Here is a 20,367-nt window from a genome sequence, read left to right on the forward strand (position 1 = left end):
ATTCTTCAATAAATATTCAGTTTGGCCCTCAACATTGTCACAATTCTTAATTTAGGCCCACTATGAATTTGACATCCACTGACATGACCACCAGAGGCTATTGTTGAGCATTTATTTTCATAGAAAACAGGTTTACATGAAGTACATTTTCTAAGGGAGGAGAAAGACAGAACAACCATGTTAAGTTCAATGGAATTTATTTTGAATTTTTAAATTACAGTACAACTACAAAGGAATGGAGGTCCCGGTCCAACAAAACCAAATGAAAGGAAGTCTCCAGGGCAGCCAGCAGTTGGCCATTGCCCCAGAGATTCCTTCTACCCTAAGAAGGTTCTGGTGGTCCACAACCTAAACATGAAAAAGTCCAGTCATTGTTCTACATAACAAACTGACATTAACAGGCATTATAATTCAGTACAGACCTCAGACAGCCAGTAGGAAGGTTTGGATGGTCTAGACTAGTCTTGACTGGGATGGGTGTTCTTCCACTTCCATTGTATCAGCTCTATTGGATTTAAAATAAAATAAAAAAAGTTATCACCATACCGAATCATAAGCAAATACAGAAGAGAAGGTAATACTTATTATAATGGTGCTCCTCATAGGGAGTCTGGATCCAGCAACAACACCTGTGGGGTAGGAATTACTGGGGTTTAACTGACTGAAATTGTCAGTCAATATGGTCCTCCACCCCAAAATACATACATATATACCATGACCTGAGTCACCAACACTTTTTATGTATAGTCCTTGATGTAGTCCCAAAGTCACTGATCAAAACCTCAATCTACTCTGAAGGACAATGTACCATGGATGGGCCAAGTCACAAAATCAGAGGGATCCATGTCTGATTTTGGAGATTGCCTCCATGGTACAAATGAATGGATGGATTTATTTTAACACCAAGAAGGTTAGGAAATCCAGCTCATTCAATTCTGAGTGATTATAAACTAAGACAAGCAAATATAGTTTCAGTCATCAGAGAACACATCTTCAAATATACATGAAATGCAATGAGGATTTTTAAATGGTTAACCTTAGGAAGGGGGAGTCCATATACACATTACAACTGTAAGAGAAAAATCAATCATAATAAAGCAGATAAAGAAAGACTTATCTTTTAATGGTGATCTTCATAGGGAGTCTGCTTCACATGTCAGTTGTCCTGGTCATGTCGTAATTCATAAAGTGTGGTCCATAGAATTCTAGATACAGATCAGATCAGTCAGACACAGATTAAAATCAACAGGGTTAACAAGTCATTGTGTAGTACAAACCAGAAGACATCTTGTGGCTGAGAACAGCTTTCTTCAAGGGAGTTGTTTCACCTGGAACAACTTGCAGTCCAGAAGCCCAGATTTCCAGAGCTTTTGTAGATCCAGCACCAACACCTATGAGGCAGAAAATATAGCAGTATAATTGACTAATGTTACCAGAGGTGCCTGCTAATCACTAAGCTTCCAAACTATCCAGCTCACAAATATATTAATGATAATATGGGAGAGAAAGAAAGAAAGAAAAAAAAAAATACATAAATAAAGTTCCCTGAATTCTTCAACATATACAACATGGCAAAAAGTGAAATTTTGCAGTCCTGACCAGGATGTAGCTTCTCCAAATTTCAGTTTCTGGTTTTGTGGATCAAAAGGAGTTAATAAACCTAATGAATCCTGAATAAAAATATACCACCAAGAGACAAACTTATCTTTAATGATACCATCTGCAGCATCCAGTCAACATCTGCCAACAGAGGACAAGGGGAAGAAAAACAAAGAGTAAATTCAGCAGCCATTACCATCAGTACCAGAAGTCTACATCATTTCCTTTATGTTCTGCTATTCAGCTAACAGAATTACTTAACATTTTTAAAGTAGTAGTAAATATTATCTTAATCTTTAATAAGTATTGGATTATCTCTTAGCCAAGCACATTTTCTTCTGAAGACCCTAAACGCGCAATGTAATTTGTGTGTCTACCACATAACTTAAGTGTATAGATAAATTTGACATCTTGACCCTGCATATTTCAAATCAAATTATTAATTTTGCAGAGGACAGAATTATTGTTTTACACATATAACCAAATATACCAAAAAAAGACAAACTTATCTTCAACAGTGTTCTTCATAGGAAAGATGCTTCTGCTTTTCACTTCCTGTACATCTCATCCCTGACAAGGTCCAGTCAACTTCTGGCAACAGAGGACAAGAGGGACAGAGAAAGAAAATTCAGGTTCCCTGAATCCTTGCACATATTTTACATTTAAAAAGTGAAAATTTGCTGTCCTGACCAGGATGTAGCTTCTCTAAGTTCAGTCTCAGGGCTAGTGGATCAATAGGAAAAGGGGGTAATTAACCTATTGAATCCTGAATGAAAATATACCACTGAAAGACAATTGTCTTTTTAATGATTCTGTCTGCAGCACCCAGTCAACATCTGCCAAAAGAGGACAATAGGAAGATGGTGATGGTCCAGACACTGATCATCACCAGGTAAACTTCTGCAGATGGATCCTTAGAAGAACAAACCCCTCCAAAAATATTATGTTATACATGAAAGACATAACTGACTCACATAAATACAAATATTCTACAAGTTCCCTTCACATAAAGTCTGTAGTATAATTTACTTCAGATACTCTCACCCATGTTGTAAAGCCAACTCATCCACTTCTTCAAGTTGTCTCAAATCATAAATGAAGAAACTGGAGGAAGACGTCACAAGGTCTAGGGCAGAGGTCACAGGCAGGATAGGCGTTTCAAAAATAAATAAATAAAACCTCCATCAAATGGACAGAGCAATTACTGCACCAACAGACAAGTATGGAAAATAAAGGTTGAACACAAAATGGAGTCAACACTCAAACAGTATGGAATCACAACAAGTGTCAATAGTCCATTACAAATCAATGAAATCCACTCATTTTTATATAATAAAACCATAGGAAAAAGAGAAATCAGATCAAATATTTAAATAAGCACATCAACAAACCAAATAATACAATCATTGTTATTTAATACACAATTATACAAGACCAAACGATTAAAAAAAAAAAAAAAAGCAAACAAAGAAATCACAAAGACCTTGTAAAGAGACAAACATACATACACACTAGGATTTATATATATATATATAAAACAAAAAACCTGACAACTTAAAAAAAAAAAAAAAAAAAAAAAAAACAAACCCCAAAAATACCTTGTACAAACCCAGTCAAATAAAATTAACCACAATCAAAGAAGCAAAATATAATTTCAGTCAAATGATTCTGTAAAGGTCCAAAAACAAACATGAAAAACAATAACCAATACCATTATGTAACACCAAAGTAGTCACCACAAACATAACTTTGATGTGTTTGTTAGAAATAAAACCTGTAAAGAAGCACAAATGAAAGTAGCAGTTTAAAAAACAAAGAAAGAAAGTCAACAAAACTACACAAGAGCCAAAGACAAACACATTATCTACTCATTTTCATGTTAGACCATTACAAAAAAATACACTTTAAAAAATTAAGTTAAAAACCACAAATTGTTCATCATAACAACCCCACAGTATAAACTGAAAATACTCAGCATTTTTTCCAATGTAAAAGCCATAAACCAAAGACAGTCACTCATTTTAAAAGAAAGAAACTGACAACAACAACAGCAAACACATTCAAACCACAAATTAGATCAATACAATATCCACTCTAATGTAAAAAAAAAAAAAGGATTTTTTTTTTAAATGACAGCAATGTAAAAACATTAATATGCAGTGGTTTACATTAAGTAACATTAGGTTTACATTTTACACATCTTTAACGGCATTTCCGTAACTCTAGCTCTGTGTCTGAAACTAAACAAAAGCAGCTAACAGCTAACAGGCTTCAGCTCAGGCCTGCAGGGCAGCACTGCCATCAGAACAACGCTAACTAACTGAACCTGAGCCAGCTTTTCCACATGAGGCGCTGAGTGGCCTACTTCACTAGATGAAAGAATTTGACCAAAACCAAAGCAGCTTAACAGGCTTCAGCTCAGGCCTGCGGCAGGACCTAACAGGAGTGGGGTCCCAACCACAGGGCCTAGCATGCCACCTGACAACCCCCAGGCCAGAATAAAAACAAAATAAAACACAAAAAAAAGCACATAATTAACAAAACCAACAACACGGTTAATCCACAATGTCACAAAACAACATACACATTCAAAGAAAGGAATAAACACAGGGTTAGCATTAACTTAACCCTAACCAAGGAAGCTAATCAGGCCAAACAATTGAGGAAGTTGATCAAAACAGACAGAAAATGGAGGTAAAGGGCAAAACTAAGAAAGAAAAGAACAGGACAGATCAGAGAAACCAGCACATGGCCTACCTGAACCAGCACAGAGAACCTCACCAGGGAGCAGTCAGAGAGAGAACTGAGCCATTTGGAGGCCTTATATACTACACCTGAGTAATGGGGCGGGGGTAAGTGATGAGTTGGGGGAGTGGCTAAGCGATGAGCTGGGGGGGCTAAGTGAGGGGCTAGGGGAGGGGCTAGGGGAGAGGCTTGGGGAGGGGCTAAGGGATGAGCGAGGGGAGGCTAACTGAGATCTGACACCTCCATCCCCCTCTTTCTGCAACAACCCGCATTACAGGTATATAGCAGCCTGAAGGCTAAACACCAGAATTTCCCAGTGGTCAGTCAGAACTGAAGAAGCCTCTTGGATGAGTAAAACATCTCCCAAAAAAAATCTACTTTGTCCAGTTGCTTTCGATGTAACTATTTTTTTTTTATTAAATGAACTGGATGACTGAGAACCTACACAGGCTAACTGAGATCTGTGTACAACTAAAATGACAGGACTTACTTTACTGTGACTTCCATGAAAAAGAATCAAAATATAAAAGTAGCCAAAAGTAAAACATGTGATTACATTTAAATCATCTGTTCAGGTTCAGGTGTACCAACTATTTATATATATATATACTGTATATACTGACCTTTGACACTTTGGTTTAGTTCAAACAAAGCCTTTCTTAAAAAACAAAACAAAAACAATGTTAAAATAATCAAATAAAGACAAGGAAAGACAAATTAGGAAAAGATATACACATATTTATATAAGTATGGCTGCTTACAGACGCATTAAAAATGTGTCCACTGGATGGTAGCATTTGACCAAAACAAAACTACAGGGTCCACTTCAGACTGTTGAAATGACAGGAAGTAAAAATGTTTAAGAAAATGTAATTGAACATCTATTTATTCCATGGCCGCATGTGAAACAGAATAACTAATAACAGACCACCCCACCACTACCCCTCCCACTACCTCCCATACACCAACCAGACCATGTACCTTGGTGTCAGTCTGCCAATGAGCACAGACCCCAACCCAGGGTGGCCTCAAAGCTCTCTCTAGGTCCGACTCCTCACATGCTACCTCAGTGTTGGAAAATATGCTTCTACTTCTACTTCTACTTCAGCAGGTTTAACAATTATTTGAATGCCTTTTTCTTTTTGTTCTTCTTCTTCTTCTTGTGTATTTTAGCCTCTTGTTGTGGCGGTAGTTCAGCTCGGTGTCTGTGAACCGACACTGTCAACATTAGCACAGTTGTGTTTACAGTGGAAACAGAAATAGTCAGAAGTTTTAACACCTCTGTTAATAACAACAGGACAAGACAATATTACAGTGGAACAATGAGACTTTAGGGATTTGACATTTGAAATGCTATTGATAATTGACTTTTATAAAGAGTCAAGTAGTACACGAATGAACCAAGGTCCAAGGTTATCAAATTTATGACTCAGGGTTAGGGTTAGGGTCAGGTCACAAGTGTGTGAAAGTCATGTGAATCGAGTCTGTGTGGAACTCATGTGATTGGAGTCCACACCTCTACGTATTACAAATGTTCAACAGCAACATTGTGTTTTGCTATTTTTTAGGCAAAATGGACACAACAATGACAACAAATTAAGAAGTGAACTTGATTGATTTAAAATTGTAAACTAAAAACCAGACGACAGTAGAAATTACAATGTGATGCTGAATTAAAGTTTTCACTGCTCAAACACATTTAAAAACCAAGGCTGCATTTCAACGTATTTTGACTGAAAATAAAGTTTAACCACACACTTTCTTTCAATAAACCGTAATTAAAATATATATATAAATATATATTGTTTTATTAACGAAAATGGTGATAAGTAAGACGTCACCGCACACGTGTTGGCATTTGTAATATTTTACAAAACACTTTATGGGAGCAAATATATAATACTTCCAAAAATACATTTGAAACTTAAGTACCGGTATGTGAAGACCCAAAGCAATACAAAAATAGAGTATTGTTATTTCTATTTGTTGTACATAAAACCTACTGAATTCCATGTATTAAATCTAATGAATTGTTAAATACATTTTACTAAACATAATATCAGAAAAATGTGGTGGTTAGTTAATTATTAATTATTATTATTTAAATATTAAGATACATTTATATATTAATAAATTCAAGATTTAAAGATTCAAAAGCAACCTTTATTCACATATGAAGAGACAAGATCAGACTGATCTATTATCTCCAATAGATCGTGATGGTAATAGCATGAGCAGCTGTCACTGAATCAACATTGGACAAATGAAGAAAGGACAGTGGAAGGAAAGTGAACTCCTTGTCATTGAAACGAAATGTAACCTCTGCATTTAATGCATCACCAAAGTGAACAGTGGGCAGCTTTAAGTGCCCGGGGAGCAGTGTCATGCTCAGAGCACCTCAGTGGTAATTTGGCAGCTGGTGGACTCGAACCTGAAACCTTCCAGACCCAAGTCTGCTTCCTTATCCATGCGGCCACCACTCAACAAATCAACATTTCAGATGGTCATGTGTGGACACTCAGAGGTCAGCTGTGGACACTGATATATATGAATCATGTGACTGAGGCTGAACAGTTGTCTTTAACCAGGATCAAGAACTTTCTCATCAACACTCACTCCTTCACTCTCTCATCTACAGTATTTCTTTTCTCTGTCTCTGACAGCTGTAACTCTGTTGTCCTTTTTATTTTCCACTGAAGACAAATCCTTACAGTCATTCAACAGGATTTGTTGATCCAGAGGATTTGTTGATTAAGAGGAGTGAAGCAGAACCACCAGGATGCGTTTTCACATCGCATGGTTCCTGTTATCTGAGCTCAATTGAGGAGCCTTTATATCTAGTCTGGCATGAGATCCACTCAGACTTAACTAAACTCTGTTTTAACTAAACTCAGACTTAACTGAACTTCAAGAAACGGACCCCAGGAGCAGAAAAATATTCACATTTAGTTTAAAAACGTACAGAAAACAGCTACTCATAAAGAAAATGTTTTATTGTTTTAGGTCTATTAGTGCTTTATTACAAATGCTGGCCATTGATTACCTGACTCTGTGGCTATAATGCTTGTGGCCCGTACGTGTGTAGTGATTCCCAACCACTACGCCATGGCACATTAACGAACTGCAAGAGATCATCAGGTGTACCGTGAAATTGTGATAAATTTCAAGTTATATTAAACTATTATTTATTTCAAATCAATTTTCTTTGTTTGTCCACAGTATGAAAGTGACAGGCAGAAAAACAAAAAAGTACAAAAAACTACACCCCAGAGACTCAGCTGTTGAATGTTTAACACATTTCTCATCTAGAACAAATACATAATTATTCCATCATGTAAAAAGGCACTTCCAGGAAGTGCTCTGTGCTCTGCTAAACCAAGGGAAAAAGCCCCAACTATCCTTAAAAACTGGTTGGTTTATGTAGCAATACAAGCTGAACAGCTGGCTATCTCTAGACCAGGGGTCACCGACCTTTCTGAAACTGAGAGCTACTTCAAGGTCACTTAATAATTCGAATAGCTACTTGTTTGATATAGACTACCCGAACAATGTAATAATAATCAGTTCTGGGACACTCTTCTTACCATCTTCATTGAACCCATTTGAATATCATCAAAAGTGTAACTGATTCAAAAAGCAACGTAACAGTACAAATTTTGACCCTCTTGTTGACTAGTTTTAATTTTAGAACATACCCCGTGGGTACCTTAAGTAGTCCAGGGGGGCTACCAGGTGCCCCTGGGCCACGTTGGTGACCCAACTGCTCTAGATGCACACTCTCTCTGCCTCCAGAACCTTCTGAAGACTTGGTATGTCTGGATATATATACTGTAAGTATCACTTAGCCTATAAAGTAGACACACATTTTATAAATTTTAGGCCTAGCATGTAGTCTCTGTGAGAGTGCAGTATTTTCTTTTCAGAAAATTCTTTATTCAAAAATTATTCATTTTGAGAGTCATGGAGAGATTTGTCCCAACATTTGATCACTTGAAAATCTGATGAATACAAGTCACTATTATCAACCATAGACACAAAACTAATTATGCTGGTAAAATGAAAATGCAACATGAAGAAAAAACAGACAAACAAATCTCATCCCCAGTGTGTTTTCTGGCTCACACAAACGTCGCACAGAACTCTTCAAGGGTCAACTAGAGCCAGCTCAAACAAAGGTGCGTGTATGTCCAGTTTCTACTGTACACCATACTGACACAAGAGAAAGGGTTTACACCTAAAAATATAATCACACTCACAAGCACCTGTCTTGCATTTTTGCATTAGTACCACATGTGAAAATCGACACAGAAAGGTATCCATGGGAAATAAATGTGCAATAAATGTGCAGATAAAAGGAAACATAGGAGGATTAAAAACAAACAAAAAAAAAAACATTTTTTGGTGTCAGAAGCTGTGTTGTTTTTTTGTTTTGTTTTTTCAGTACCAGTTTTCACCACTGCACTTAACCAAACAGATGAGGTGTGGAGGGACGTCTGGATGTGTAAATAGAATTCATAGTTAGTTACCAAAGTGTGGTGAACCATAAACTGTTATCTAACTGTGTTAAATAATGGTCTGCTTGACAGGAGTAGGGTTAGACCTAAAAGGTTTTTTACAATGTAGGTTCATAAAGGATGAGGTCTGTTTCTCATCAAGTATGGGAATCGGATGAACTTTGCCCTGGGAGTAAAACTCAAAGAAAAAAAACAACTGCCCAGTACTTGTGAAACTTTCTCAATAAAAGGAGCTGCAGTCCTCATACACTTTGGGCCTTAGGTGTGCCAGCTCTGTGAAGCTGTTGGTCTCTCTGCTCCCCCTCGCAGCGAGTAAAAAGTACAACGTTGTCAGGTGTGGTTCTTTTCAGGTCATTCTATCTGCGGCAGTTAGATGACAACAGTGATGACTGAATAATGTAATTTTTTTAACCCTAACCCTAACCCCCACCCCCCACAAGGTTTACTTTTGCCCATGTTAGAAATTTAGAAAGAAATGAAATACCACAGGCAGATCTTGTTGGAAGATTAGACATTTTTTTCATATTGAAACCTGTGCATTATTTGAAGGTTGGTATTTTACAGTGGGTGTGTTTCTACATGGCATCACAACAAGATTCATATAAAAAGTTCAATATATGTATAGAGTAAAAACCCTAACCCTACCATTTTGGTAGTTGGTCTAGAAACAGCATTGAAGGTTCTGCCGAAGTGACAAAGAATGTTTTCATACAAAAATGGTTCCTGATACAAATAACAGTGAAAACACAGCTGGTGACGTGAGACGTTAACTAGAGCAGCTACATGTCTAAACAGCCCCCCAGCCCATCATCACAAACTGAAAACAAAGCAGTATTTTCTAAGCCTTACTGCACTGAGTGATCAATCAGGTTAACAGGAGTCAAGCTTGAGTCACATGACACAGCTGCTGGACTTTACCACAGAAGAGATTCTGTGGTAAAGTCCTGCATCTGTATGAAAATCAATAAGGACAAGCTACACAGAGACACATCGTAAACCGTGTGGAATAAAAAACAGTAAAAAAAAAGGACAGAAGTCACAAAACCTGATGAATAAACAACCACCGACAATAAAGTGGAAACTCTCTGTTCACACACGCTGTATTTTTGAAAATATAAATTGTATAATTCACTCTGCTCCCCGTCCCCTCCACAGACACACACACACCAGTATCAGTGCACAGAGTCACGCTGTACCATCACCATAATCCCATATCACCTTCTTCCTAGATGGATCTGATCAGTCTGTCTGGGATCAGTTTCCAGGGTTTCTGTTTCCTCTCTTTTCCACTAATTTTTCCAGAACATTCACTGTTTACAGCCCGGCTCCAGATTCTGCTGGAGAATCAGGATGAAGGAGGTTTGGCACTGGAAGAGTAGAAATGGAGGGGCAGCAAGGATGTAAAACCATTTCCCCCCTCCCTCAGCACTGCTCTGATTCCATGAAGCCGTCCTTCTCCTGGCCCACGGGCTCCACTTCAGCATAGGCCGGGTGACCTGAACTCCGATGGAACTTCATTGCTGGCCACTTGCTCGGACGTCTCTGTGAAGAAAAAACACTTTAATGACTTAAACACTTAGACTCTTTATTGGGTTAGTTCTTAATGGATTATATTTTTCTAGCCTAATAACTCTTTTTGAGGGAAAGTTTATATTTTTGGACCATCTATGCTACTAATACTGCAGCATTTTTTTTTAATCATTAGCTTCTGGATTTGACCAAATTTTAAGTTAATTCCTGCCTAACTTTTACCTTTTTTTCTACCAAAAAAGTTTACCACAAAAATTTACTAATTTATTTAAATCCTTAAATTACTAAAAAAAACACTGATTTTACTTTAACCTTTAACATAACATTTTGTCTTATTTCTCTGTATTTATCTGGAAAAAGACCAGCCATGTTGCCTCTTACTAGTCTTTTTACACTGTTAACTATTAGAATGATCAGTCTAACCCTAACCTAACAGTCTACTCAGCTCCTGGTCCAGCCCATGGTCAGCTCTTGCCTCAGCTGACCAGTACGACGGTCCACAACTTGTCCAGCGACGTGTCTGGTCTTCAGTCAAAAAATCACATCTCTGTTGACTGAGCTACACTGACTAAGTGTTAGCCCCCAAAGTACTTAATGTGTCTGCTCCAATCTACTTCAGTACTCTGATAAAGAATTAAGTTACCAGACAACCACTCGTACACGACGATCTATCTCATGGATGGTTAGAAAGTTACACCTTCAACCTTTAGAATATTTGTCTAACTTTTAGCAGACTTCACTTGATGATGGGCTAATCTTTAACTTTGTTCTCACTGATGGTTAGCAATTATTGCTATATACTTATTTAAAAAAAAGTGTGGTTTTTGTAGTTCTTTATTGGCTAACATTAGGATATATATTTGTTGATTTTGAGCGATTTTTAGCACTTAAAGAATTTGTAATTTTGTAATGTAAGCTAATGTTCTTCTAAGTGGACCTGAGGTTCTATTCCAGCTAATTTGAAAACATTTTGGCTAACTTTTTGTTCTGTGTATTCACAGTGTTTATGAAGGAAAGTGAACTACTTGTCATTGTGACACAGCACACCACTGCACACAACCAAATGTGACTTCTGCTTTTAACCCATCACCATAGTCAACAGGGGGCAGCATTGTGGGACGGTGCCATGTTCAGAGCAATCTTTTCACAGAAATGTCTTTAAATGTTTTTACAAACCTATATCCAAATTCTGGCAAATAAGGACCATCTGGATTTTTAAGAAAATCCATTTCTGTGGACAATTTGTTTTTATCCAGAAAACCCATTAGTTGATCTCTCTGTTTGGCTGTTTCTTGTTATGATCCCAGCACTCTTAGTAGGACTAGCTACATACAGAACGGTGACGGAGGCCTGATCAACAGAAAAGGAGTGTTTTCCTAGAGATCCTGTCACAGCTGTGGTTTATCAAGTCTTAAAGAATAAATAATAGATAAAAAAGAATAAAAATTAGATGTGTTTAAAGATTGACCTATGCCTAACAAATATTGTGATTAAGCATGACATTCAGCATGACCCTTGAACTGTCCCATCAATTGTATGGTGTAGGACACGTGACTTCTTTCTTCCTTGTGTTAAAAGCTTAAAGTATGTGTACGTTTAAATCTATAAAAAATATCAAAAGCAGCTAAACATAGCTGCAGTTTTTTCAAATATATATTTTACTAGATTTGTTCATTTGCTTCTAAATCGCTTATTCTTAATTTGATTTATGGGAATTGTTTTCTGATTGTGACGTAGGTAAATCTTTAAAAGCAAGCGTAGATAAAAATGCAAACCATAAAAGCCAAACTAGAACAGACCATAACCCTAATTCTAAACCAATCCCAAACACTAAGCCGCATATCAACCTAAAAAGAAAAAGAACATCTGGAACACAAACTCTTATTGACAGTAAACACCTCGATGAGGAAGAGGCTGGCAGCAGAAGTGGGGTGATGGTAGATGTACACGGTGACCAGAACACCAGCCACTGTGACCAGCGCCACCAACAGGATCCCCAGGATCAGACCAGTGTGGAGGGGGTGAGAACCAGGTATCCTGCCCACTGCACTGTTAGCTGGCATCACTGAAAAGAAACACACAAATCTAACCATTAGCAATGAATGTGTAAAGATACAGACATCTAAAAGAGATGGGGGGGAAGGGGGCGTCACTGATTATGTTTTGAGCCCTGGTCATAGAGCACTTTTTTGCTCCTGAAGTCCTGAAGGGGAGGAGGAGGAGGAGAGGTCCCATGACCCTCTGTAGGAATGTGATTGGTCAGAATGCTCTTTATGGTTCCTGTATAAAAGGTGGAGAGGATGGCAGTGGGTTCATGTGTGGTCTCACTGTAGCTCTGACAGTTAAACAGTAGAGGGCACTCATTTATCAATGCCATCATTACCCTCCTGTCTCACACCGATTGTCCTTAAAGTAGGAACATAGTGGCCTGAGTTTTGCTAAACCACCACTGTGACGTTGTTTAGAGGATGTGACTGATAATCAGAGCGAATAAGAGCGATTTTTCTTTGACAGATAATGTGCAGGTCCAGGAGCCTCATGTACGAACATTGGATATGCACAAAAACGTGGCAAACATTACTTTCTACGCTCATATTCAAATGTATCAAAATGATATGATCATAGAAATGTGTAGGCTGACTTACACTCTTTTCTACAGCTGTGTGTCTTTGACGACACCTAGAGGTGATTCTGGGAAACTGCTAATAATGTGAAAACAAGTAGTCTTTAGAGACATGCACAACAGAGATACACTTATGAATAAATTAACACAACCATGTGTTTGTAATGACATGGTTGTGCAGAGTGCTGAAGACAATGGTCTCAACATTGACAGTGTACAGATGTTTCTGTGCGTTCACCAGTTTCTGGGTTTTTCTGTACACCATGTTTCAGTACAAAGTCAACGCAAGTCTTTGTGCATGAGGCCGTTGTGTTGGACAAAATGAAGTGAGTGAGTTCTTATTTTGATCTGTGGGAAAATTATAATTTGCAAATGTGTCAACTGATGGAAAACAGCCATGCAGCTCCAAAGGCACACAGAAACTTCCCTCTGTGACACAGAACCAGTCACAGCACAGAACCAGTCACAGCACAGAGGCTGTAATGAAGTCATCATGAAACACAGCCTGGGTTTGGTCTGAACTCACAGATTTACAGCAGGATGAGCACTAATGCATTCACAGGGCTACAGAACACAGTCACTAGCCTTTTTTGTTTGTTTGTTTTTAATATTTTCTAGTTTAATAAGTGCAACTTTTTATCTGTATGGCAGAAGGCAAGAGATAGAAAAGATTTTATTTTCTATATCTCCTAGTACAATCTTTGTCAATAGTCCATCTTCATAATTACTTTTCACATACAATGATCTTATAAATAGGTACAAGTTGATTCTAAAAACCAGTCCACAATAGGTCAGGCAAGACTGATGAGTTACTACACATTCATGTTTTACAATGTTGACTACTTAACACTGCACCACACTTCTCCAGCCAGTACCCTAAAAGACCACAATACAAAATTCACTCAAGGCTAAACTGTTTCACACAAAGTGTCCAGAAGCTTTGTTGTGTGTTAAGGCAAATGTCATTGGGCTCATTTGTCCTCAAGTCTTTCTGCCAACTCTCAGTAAAAGTAACACTGAGAATTAAATTAACAACAAACACAGTGAGTTGGAGAGTGCAGTCAAAGGATCCACCACAGTCCAGTTACTGAACCCCCAAAACACAATAATACCATCTTTATGATGCTGCAAAAATACAGTATGTGGAAACCAATTTGGTGTTTTGGTCTTAAATATAAAAATATATGTTAGTAAGTATTAATACCCAGGAAATATTTGTTGTTGTTTCAAAGCTTTTTTTTTTTTCATCTTAATCTTTAAAACATCATATTTAGTTAATTTTTCTGGGTCATTTAGTATATAGTAGCAGAAATGTGACTAACATTACTACCCCCTTGCGTGTTTCAAATAATACAAATTTAACTGAAATGTGCTTGTGATGTTTCTTTAAATAAAGGCTATCTATTAGGCTTATTTTGAGGCTAAATTTAACTGGGAATTATTAATATATTTCTCTGAAACCTCAAAATCTCCCTGTCAGCTATCTTATGCATAGTTTTAAAGTATTTTTGCTTTATTCTTGATAATAATAATGATGATGATGATGATGATGATGATGATGATGATGATGATGATGATGATGATGATGATGATGATGATGATGATGATGATGATGATGATGATGATGATGATGATGATGATGATGATGATGATGATGATGATGATGATGATGATGATGATGATGATGATGATGATGATGATGATGATGATGATGATGATGATGATGATGATGATGATGATGATGATGATGATGATGATGATGATAACAACTTTCTGTATTGTTTTGTTGATTTTGATTACTTATTGGACAGATTTTTAAATTCTCTTTTTGGTTTACATACACACACATGCACAAGCACATGCACACACACAAACAAGGACCTACCCTGGTTTTCCCTGAGATGCAGCGCGATCTTTGTGTCATCTGTGAGGAGGAAACAAAAAGAGAAAGACATAAAATAATTATTCCTCTCAAACCCACACCTTAAAGATTCAAAGCTATGGGTTTTAGTTTAGTTAGTTTAGTTTAGTTTAGTCAGAAATCTTCCTCCAATGTCATTTCTACATATTATACATGCATAAATCAGCACATAGAAGACTAGTATACAGACAGTATAGAAGACGTTAGCTATAAGTTAACTATAGACTTCTATATGTGTAGTTTATTTAGTATGTAAAGTACATGTATAATATATATACATGTACTGTACATATATGACGGTGTTCATAAAAACATTTTGAAAAAAACATTGCTTACATTAGCCAATTGATAGCTATTGATTGACTGACTCACTGGGGCAGCATCTCCTATCATTTAGTCATGAATTGAATACAATTCTGTCTTTAAAATTATTATTTTGATTTTATTTGATTGACACAGCTAAGAGGTGAGGCAGCAGCTGACTACTAATCAATCTAATGTAGATTTCTTCTATGGATATGATTGACATTATGGATAGTAACCAAGTTCCTTTTTAGTGTATAAAAACAAATATATAAAACTAAAACAAATGAACAGCTGAAATTATCTCAGAAGTCAGAAAGGTAATAAACCACACACTGAACCAAAACCTTTCAAATTGTTTAAAAAATAAACTGAATATTCATGAAGTAAAATATATTCAAATACACCTCAAGGTCTGAACATGAAGTTCATTCAAATATAAGAGCAAACAATGAATAGTTCAATTCTAAGATGGATTATCTCCATGTAAACAAACATAACTCTGTTTCTTCTTTCTCTCTTTCTGATCTAACATGTTTTTCTATATTTCTGCTCTACTTACTATTGTAAAATATTTATAATATTGACTGTTTAAATGTTCCTTTATTTCTTCCAGGTTAAGGAGAATCATAATTCTGAGTTGATATAAAAAAGCTTTTGTGAATTTGGCCCAGTTTGGGTGGTTGGCGCCCTCCAGCGGACTCACCACCCACAGGAAGGTTCACATGGTCATAACTCACATGATGGATAACTCACAAAACACCCAGCAATGATCAGAAAACAAAACGCTGGACTCACAGCTAAAGAGTCTGATTCCAATAAAAAGATCTCAAAATGGCTTTTGGGAGAATGTGAAAGACCTGGAGCAGAAAAAGAGTGGTGAAACATTCCAGTTGAGACGAGGGAAAGGAAAAGCAGTTGTTTTCACTTATTTCCTTCAAAGGTTGTGAAATCAAATATTCCAATCATTTTGTCTAACCCAGTGTTTAAGTGTTTTGTGTACAATTATGTCTATTATAAGTTATTGTCTACTTTTTTATGTTATTCCAATCCACATAAAGGAAATGTGTAACATGTGTAAACCGAAACATTAATTGCAACACTTTTCTGGGAGAAATGGTGTTCTTTCTAAAAAGGTCCACGGGAGCTAATACTTTCTTCCATGACTATGTTCTCTGCAGCCTGGAAGCTGCCATAGATTCTTGTATATATAAGATCAGATGCAACATACAACAAATTTCTGCTCTTTATTTCATCTCTTTCTTATTTATTTTGTGGCTAACATTTATTTGTGGAATATTGTAGTTAGCCTAAATTAGCCATGTTGACCATAAATTAGCTAGCTATGCTTAAATTTAGCTGTTTTGTCTGAGCTTCCTCTAGCTCTTAATTTATATCCAGAACATTTTTTTATGTTTTTTTTACTCTTAGATATCATCCTGATTACGTGTTAGCTTAATCTGTGCTATGTTTGGGTTATGGCAAACATTTGGACTTATTTTCATCTAACATTTATTTACATTATTTACATTCATATGGCATATTTGGCTTTTTTCCCTCAACCTTTTATTTTTCCATGTTGACCTTCTTACATCTTACTTTTTGTTATAACTGAAGAACATAACTGAATAACTAAACTAAATGGTTATGATGGCTATGATCTTATCTAAACAAGAAGCTGCTTGTAGCTTGTCCCTAACCCAGGGAGCTGCAGGTTTTTATTCCAACCAATCATCAATCATCGACCAATCATCAGCAGCTGCAGCAGCACACCTGACTTAGATCTTTTAATCAACTGATCTGAATCTCCAAACAGCTGATTGGTCAGTCACTGTGTCTCTAGATTAGTTGTAATCTCTAGGGAAAACCTGCAGCTACAGTGGTCCTTTATGGAACAGTTTGCCCCCCTGCTCAACCCCCACCCCACCCTCCACCCCACACCCATCTAACCTGACATGGAGACATTTCCTTTCTGTTTCACCACATCTACACCAATGCAGAGCAACTCAAGAAAATGCCCTTCATTTAACATGTTGCAGAAAACTCTGAACCGTGACCTTGACAAAGGGCTTCATCCTCTACCTTCAGTGGGGGCACTGGTGGGGGGGTCTGCAGTGGCAGGTCCCTCCTCCTCCCCTGGTAAGCCTCTGCTCCTGAATGATGTTTTGGCAACAGCAGTGGTGGTGATGGGGTAGACGTACGTGGTGTTGCTGATGTCACACAGTTTGTACTTGGTCTGGAGGACAACAATTACAGTTGGGGTCATGTGGGCCATCTCCAGCAAAACTGCTGATAATTATTGTGATCATTATGTGTTTTTTTTAACTCTTCTTCACTCACCTCATCTGGGCAGTTGTTGTCCACCCAGTCCTGACGGTGACGGTCAAATCCACTGGAGCATCTGGGGGCAGAAGATGACACCTTCATCATCTGGTGTTCTTTTTACAACCAGAGGACCTTCTTGGTCCACTTCCAGGATCATTGTAACGCACATCTTCAACAAAACAAATCCACTGGCTAATGAGTGAACAAATATTGATTTTAAACTTAATGTACTGTCCTGAAGTGCCCAGGGAGCAGTGTGTGGGGACGGAGCCAGACTCAGTGCACCTCAGCAGTAACTTGGCAGCTGGTCTGGACTAGAACCGAAATCTACCAGAGCTAAGTCCTTAACCACTAAGCCACCACTGACCTGAACAGTGTCAACAGCACCAGACTAGGAGATGACTGGTGTAGAGGGGATGATTAACGATCAAAGTGTACTCGCCAAATGAAGTACAAAATATTGGCAGGACATATTGTTTTAAATTTTACAACACAATAGCCTGTGGCATTGTGATACCATGGGAACATTGATCCTACGAGCTTCAAAAGCAAAAACTGGAAACGGAATTGTTTAAAAAAATAGTTTAAAAAAAAAAAACCCTCCCATTGTTTGTGGTGACTTAAATAGAGGCAAACTCTCAGGTGTCTTGTTGTTCATTTGGAACTGGTTTCAGAAGAAGAATGGTTCTTTACCGTGTGGTTCTTGTGGCACTCTTGCTTCTCCTGCTCATTCCAGGTGAGTCCTATTATATGTTTGCCACTCAGCTGAGACTATGACATAATTAAGGATTTGTCTCTAAACTACTTCAACTTTTGTGATTACAGCTGCAGAGAATCGCTGGGTTCCAGATTTTATTACAAAAAAGTAAGTGTGGAGGCCTACATGTACTGCTGCTCATAACACAGGGTTAAATATGAAAGAACTTTGCTTCCATTTACATTCACAGCAAATGTAACGCACGGTCCTGTGGGTAAAAAGTCGTCTGTGGGTAAAAAGACGCCTGAAGATGGAGAGACGGGTCTGGCCTGGCTCCTAATCAACTCAAACCTTTAAAAAATATACCTTTTTGCTGATCTCAGTGACATGGCTGTGTTGAAATAAAATTCACATCAACTTTCCTTAATTGCTTTCTTGTCATAGTTTTTTCATGAACATTTTTATACCTTAAATTATTTGTTTGTTATTTGCGCCTGAAGTAGGAGTGTCCATTACTTTATAATTAGCTGATTGGGTAATTACTGGACTGTATTTAAATTGTTAATTTAAATAATTTCCTTTTACTTATTTTGGCAAAAATGTTGCTAAAAATGTAATTTTTTCTTCTGCCATTAATAATATAGTTATGCAAAGGCTGTTTCCTCCACTGCAATAAAGTATGAAACTAAAGCAACATTTAGTTATGCAAACACATTAAAAGCTTGAGGTGATCTTTGAAAGCAACATTTTCTTTATACAGTAGTGTTTAAATACTTCTTGTAAATCACAAAAAAATGATAAGAGTTTCTCTGAAACCTAAAAATTGGCTAAAAAAACATAAGAAAAACACGAACAGCCTCTCCCTTAGAAAGCTTGTTTGCATGAGGGTAACACTTGAACTGATAAAAGATAACTCAACAATTGAATTGTGTAAAAATGTAGCAACACTGGCCTCTGGCTGAATTTACTCTTTGCTTTAATTTTAGGCAGAAATAAATCATTTACTGATATTAGCAATAATAAATAATTAGAAGTCATTTTGATCAGTTTGATGTGTTTCCTAATTTGGCCAGTGAAAGATGACCTTGTGACCTATTTAAGCAGGACTGAATTTGGAACTTTGCTTGGAACAATTCTTCTGGCGGCATTTAGGATCAGGATTCTCATCATTTTCTCTTGGTCTTGTTAGTTTTTCCAAAGGCTGTTGATCTTAAACATACAAAATATCAGGCCAAGTGCCTAATTATAAATAGAATATTCAGTTTTGAAATTATCACAGACATGTCCTTAATCCAGCCCAAAGGACAATTATGAAACTAGGACATGTTTTACCACATGTTATTATTTTTACTGGCTCATCAAAAGACAAGGCATTCAAATAGGGAACTATTAAAATAAGGTTAACAGCACTTAGTTAAACTGATCTCAATAATACTCGTTAAAATGTGTCTTTTTCTGCTAGCTGTTATGAATTCTAATTCATTTCTCGATTGGCCTAACCTTTAGGGTCAATTTGTGGTTCACATAGTGAAATGGCAGTTAGTGCATTGGCCACACAGAAATAAGATGACCAGTCCAAACACTTTTAAATGATGGTCTTTCTGAAGGGGCTCAGAATTTCATACCCTGTGTTTTCTCTTTGTACTCAAATTTTACCACAAAAAAAAAACCATGGGGTCAGTGGGTCAGTGGTTCACTCTGAACTGATCCCAGGTGTAAATGCTAGTGTGAATGATTTAGATCTAGTTAGGGGTGAGTTAAACAGAGAGAACCTCTCCTGTTTAGTCAGTTTGGACATTGACCAGAGTGGCTGTGATATCCTTCTAAGTTCTTCTGCTGCTTCAGGGTGACTTTACATTAATCTGCTCACAACTGTCATCATGATATCACAGGACCTAAATTATTGGACTCTGATTATGGACTTTCTGATCTGTGACACTGAAGACTGCATGGAGAAGAGGTAACAACATCTCAATACTGAGTATACACAGTATTACATTTACACACTTAGATGACTTAAAAAATAACCCAAGATATTGAACAAAAAACCATGAGTTAATGGGACCTATTGTCATCATGGCTACATTACGTTAATAATAATATTAATAAT

The 20,367-nt window shown here is 37.1% G+C and overlaps 1 protein-coding gene and 1 long non-coding RNA gene across 3 annotated transcripts in view; both read right to left on the reverse strand.

Moving 5' to 3' along the window:
• Positions 1–47: 47 nt before the first annotated feature.
• On the reverse strand, positions 48–3,033 carry LOC112486839 (uncharacterized). Of its 2 annotated transcripts, XR_003049383.1 has the most exons (3): positions 1,278–3,033; positions 423–1,205; positions 48–348 (listed from the first exon to the last, which is right to left on the reverse strand). It is a non-coding gene; the product is annotated as an uncharacterized LOC112486839 (long non-coding RNA). The 2 variants fall into 2 exon arrangements; XR_003049384.1 differs by lacking the exon at positions 48–348 and having other exon boundaries at positions 362–1,205.
• Positions 3,034–9,212: 6,179 nt separating this feature from the next.
• Positions 9,213–20,367, reverse strand: part of plxdc2b (plexin domain containing 2b) — a 37,970-nt gene continuing 26,815 nt past the window's right edge. The window contains exons 11-15 of the mRNA XM_008308389.3: positions 17,576–17,636; positions 17,318–17,471; positions 14,897–14,935; positions 12,287–12,453; positions 9,213–10,400 (exon numbers count right to left, since the gene is read on the reverse strand). Of these exons, the coding sequence (XP_008306611.1) occupies positions 10,281–10,400; positions 12,287–12,453; positions 14,897–14,935; positions 17,318–17,471; positions 17,576–17,636 (541 nt within the window). The 3' untranslated portion in view covers positions 9,213–10,280. The remainder of the gene's footprint in view (positions 10,401–12,286; positions 12,454–14,896; positions 14,936–17,317; positions 17,472–17,575; positions 17,637–20,367) is intronic.

Source organism: Cynoglossus semilaevis, chromosome 3, assembly GCF_000523025.1.
Source record: "Cynoglossus semilaevis isolate Cse_v1.0 chromosome 3, Cse_v1.0, whole genome shotgun sequence".
In the NCBI taxonomy this organism is placed as follows: domain Eukaryota; kingdom Metazoa; phylum Chordata; class Actinopteri; order Pleuronectiformes; family Cynoglossidae; genus Cynoglossus; species Cynoglossus semilaevis.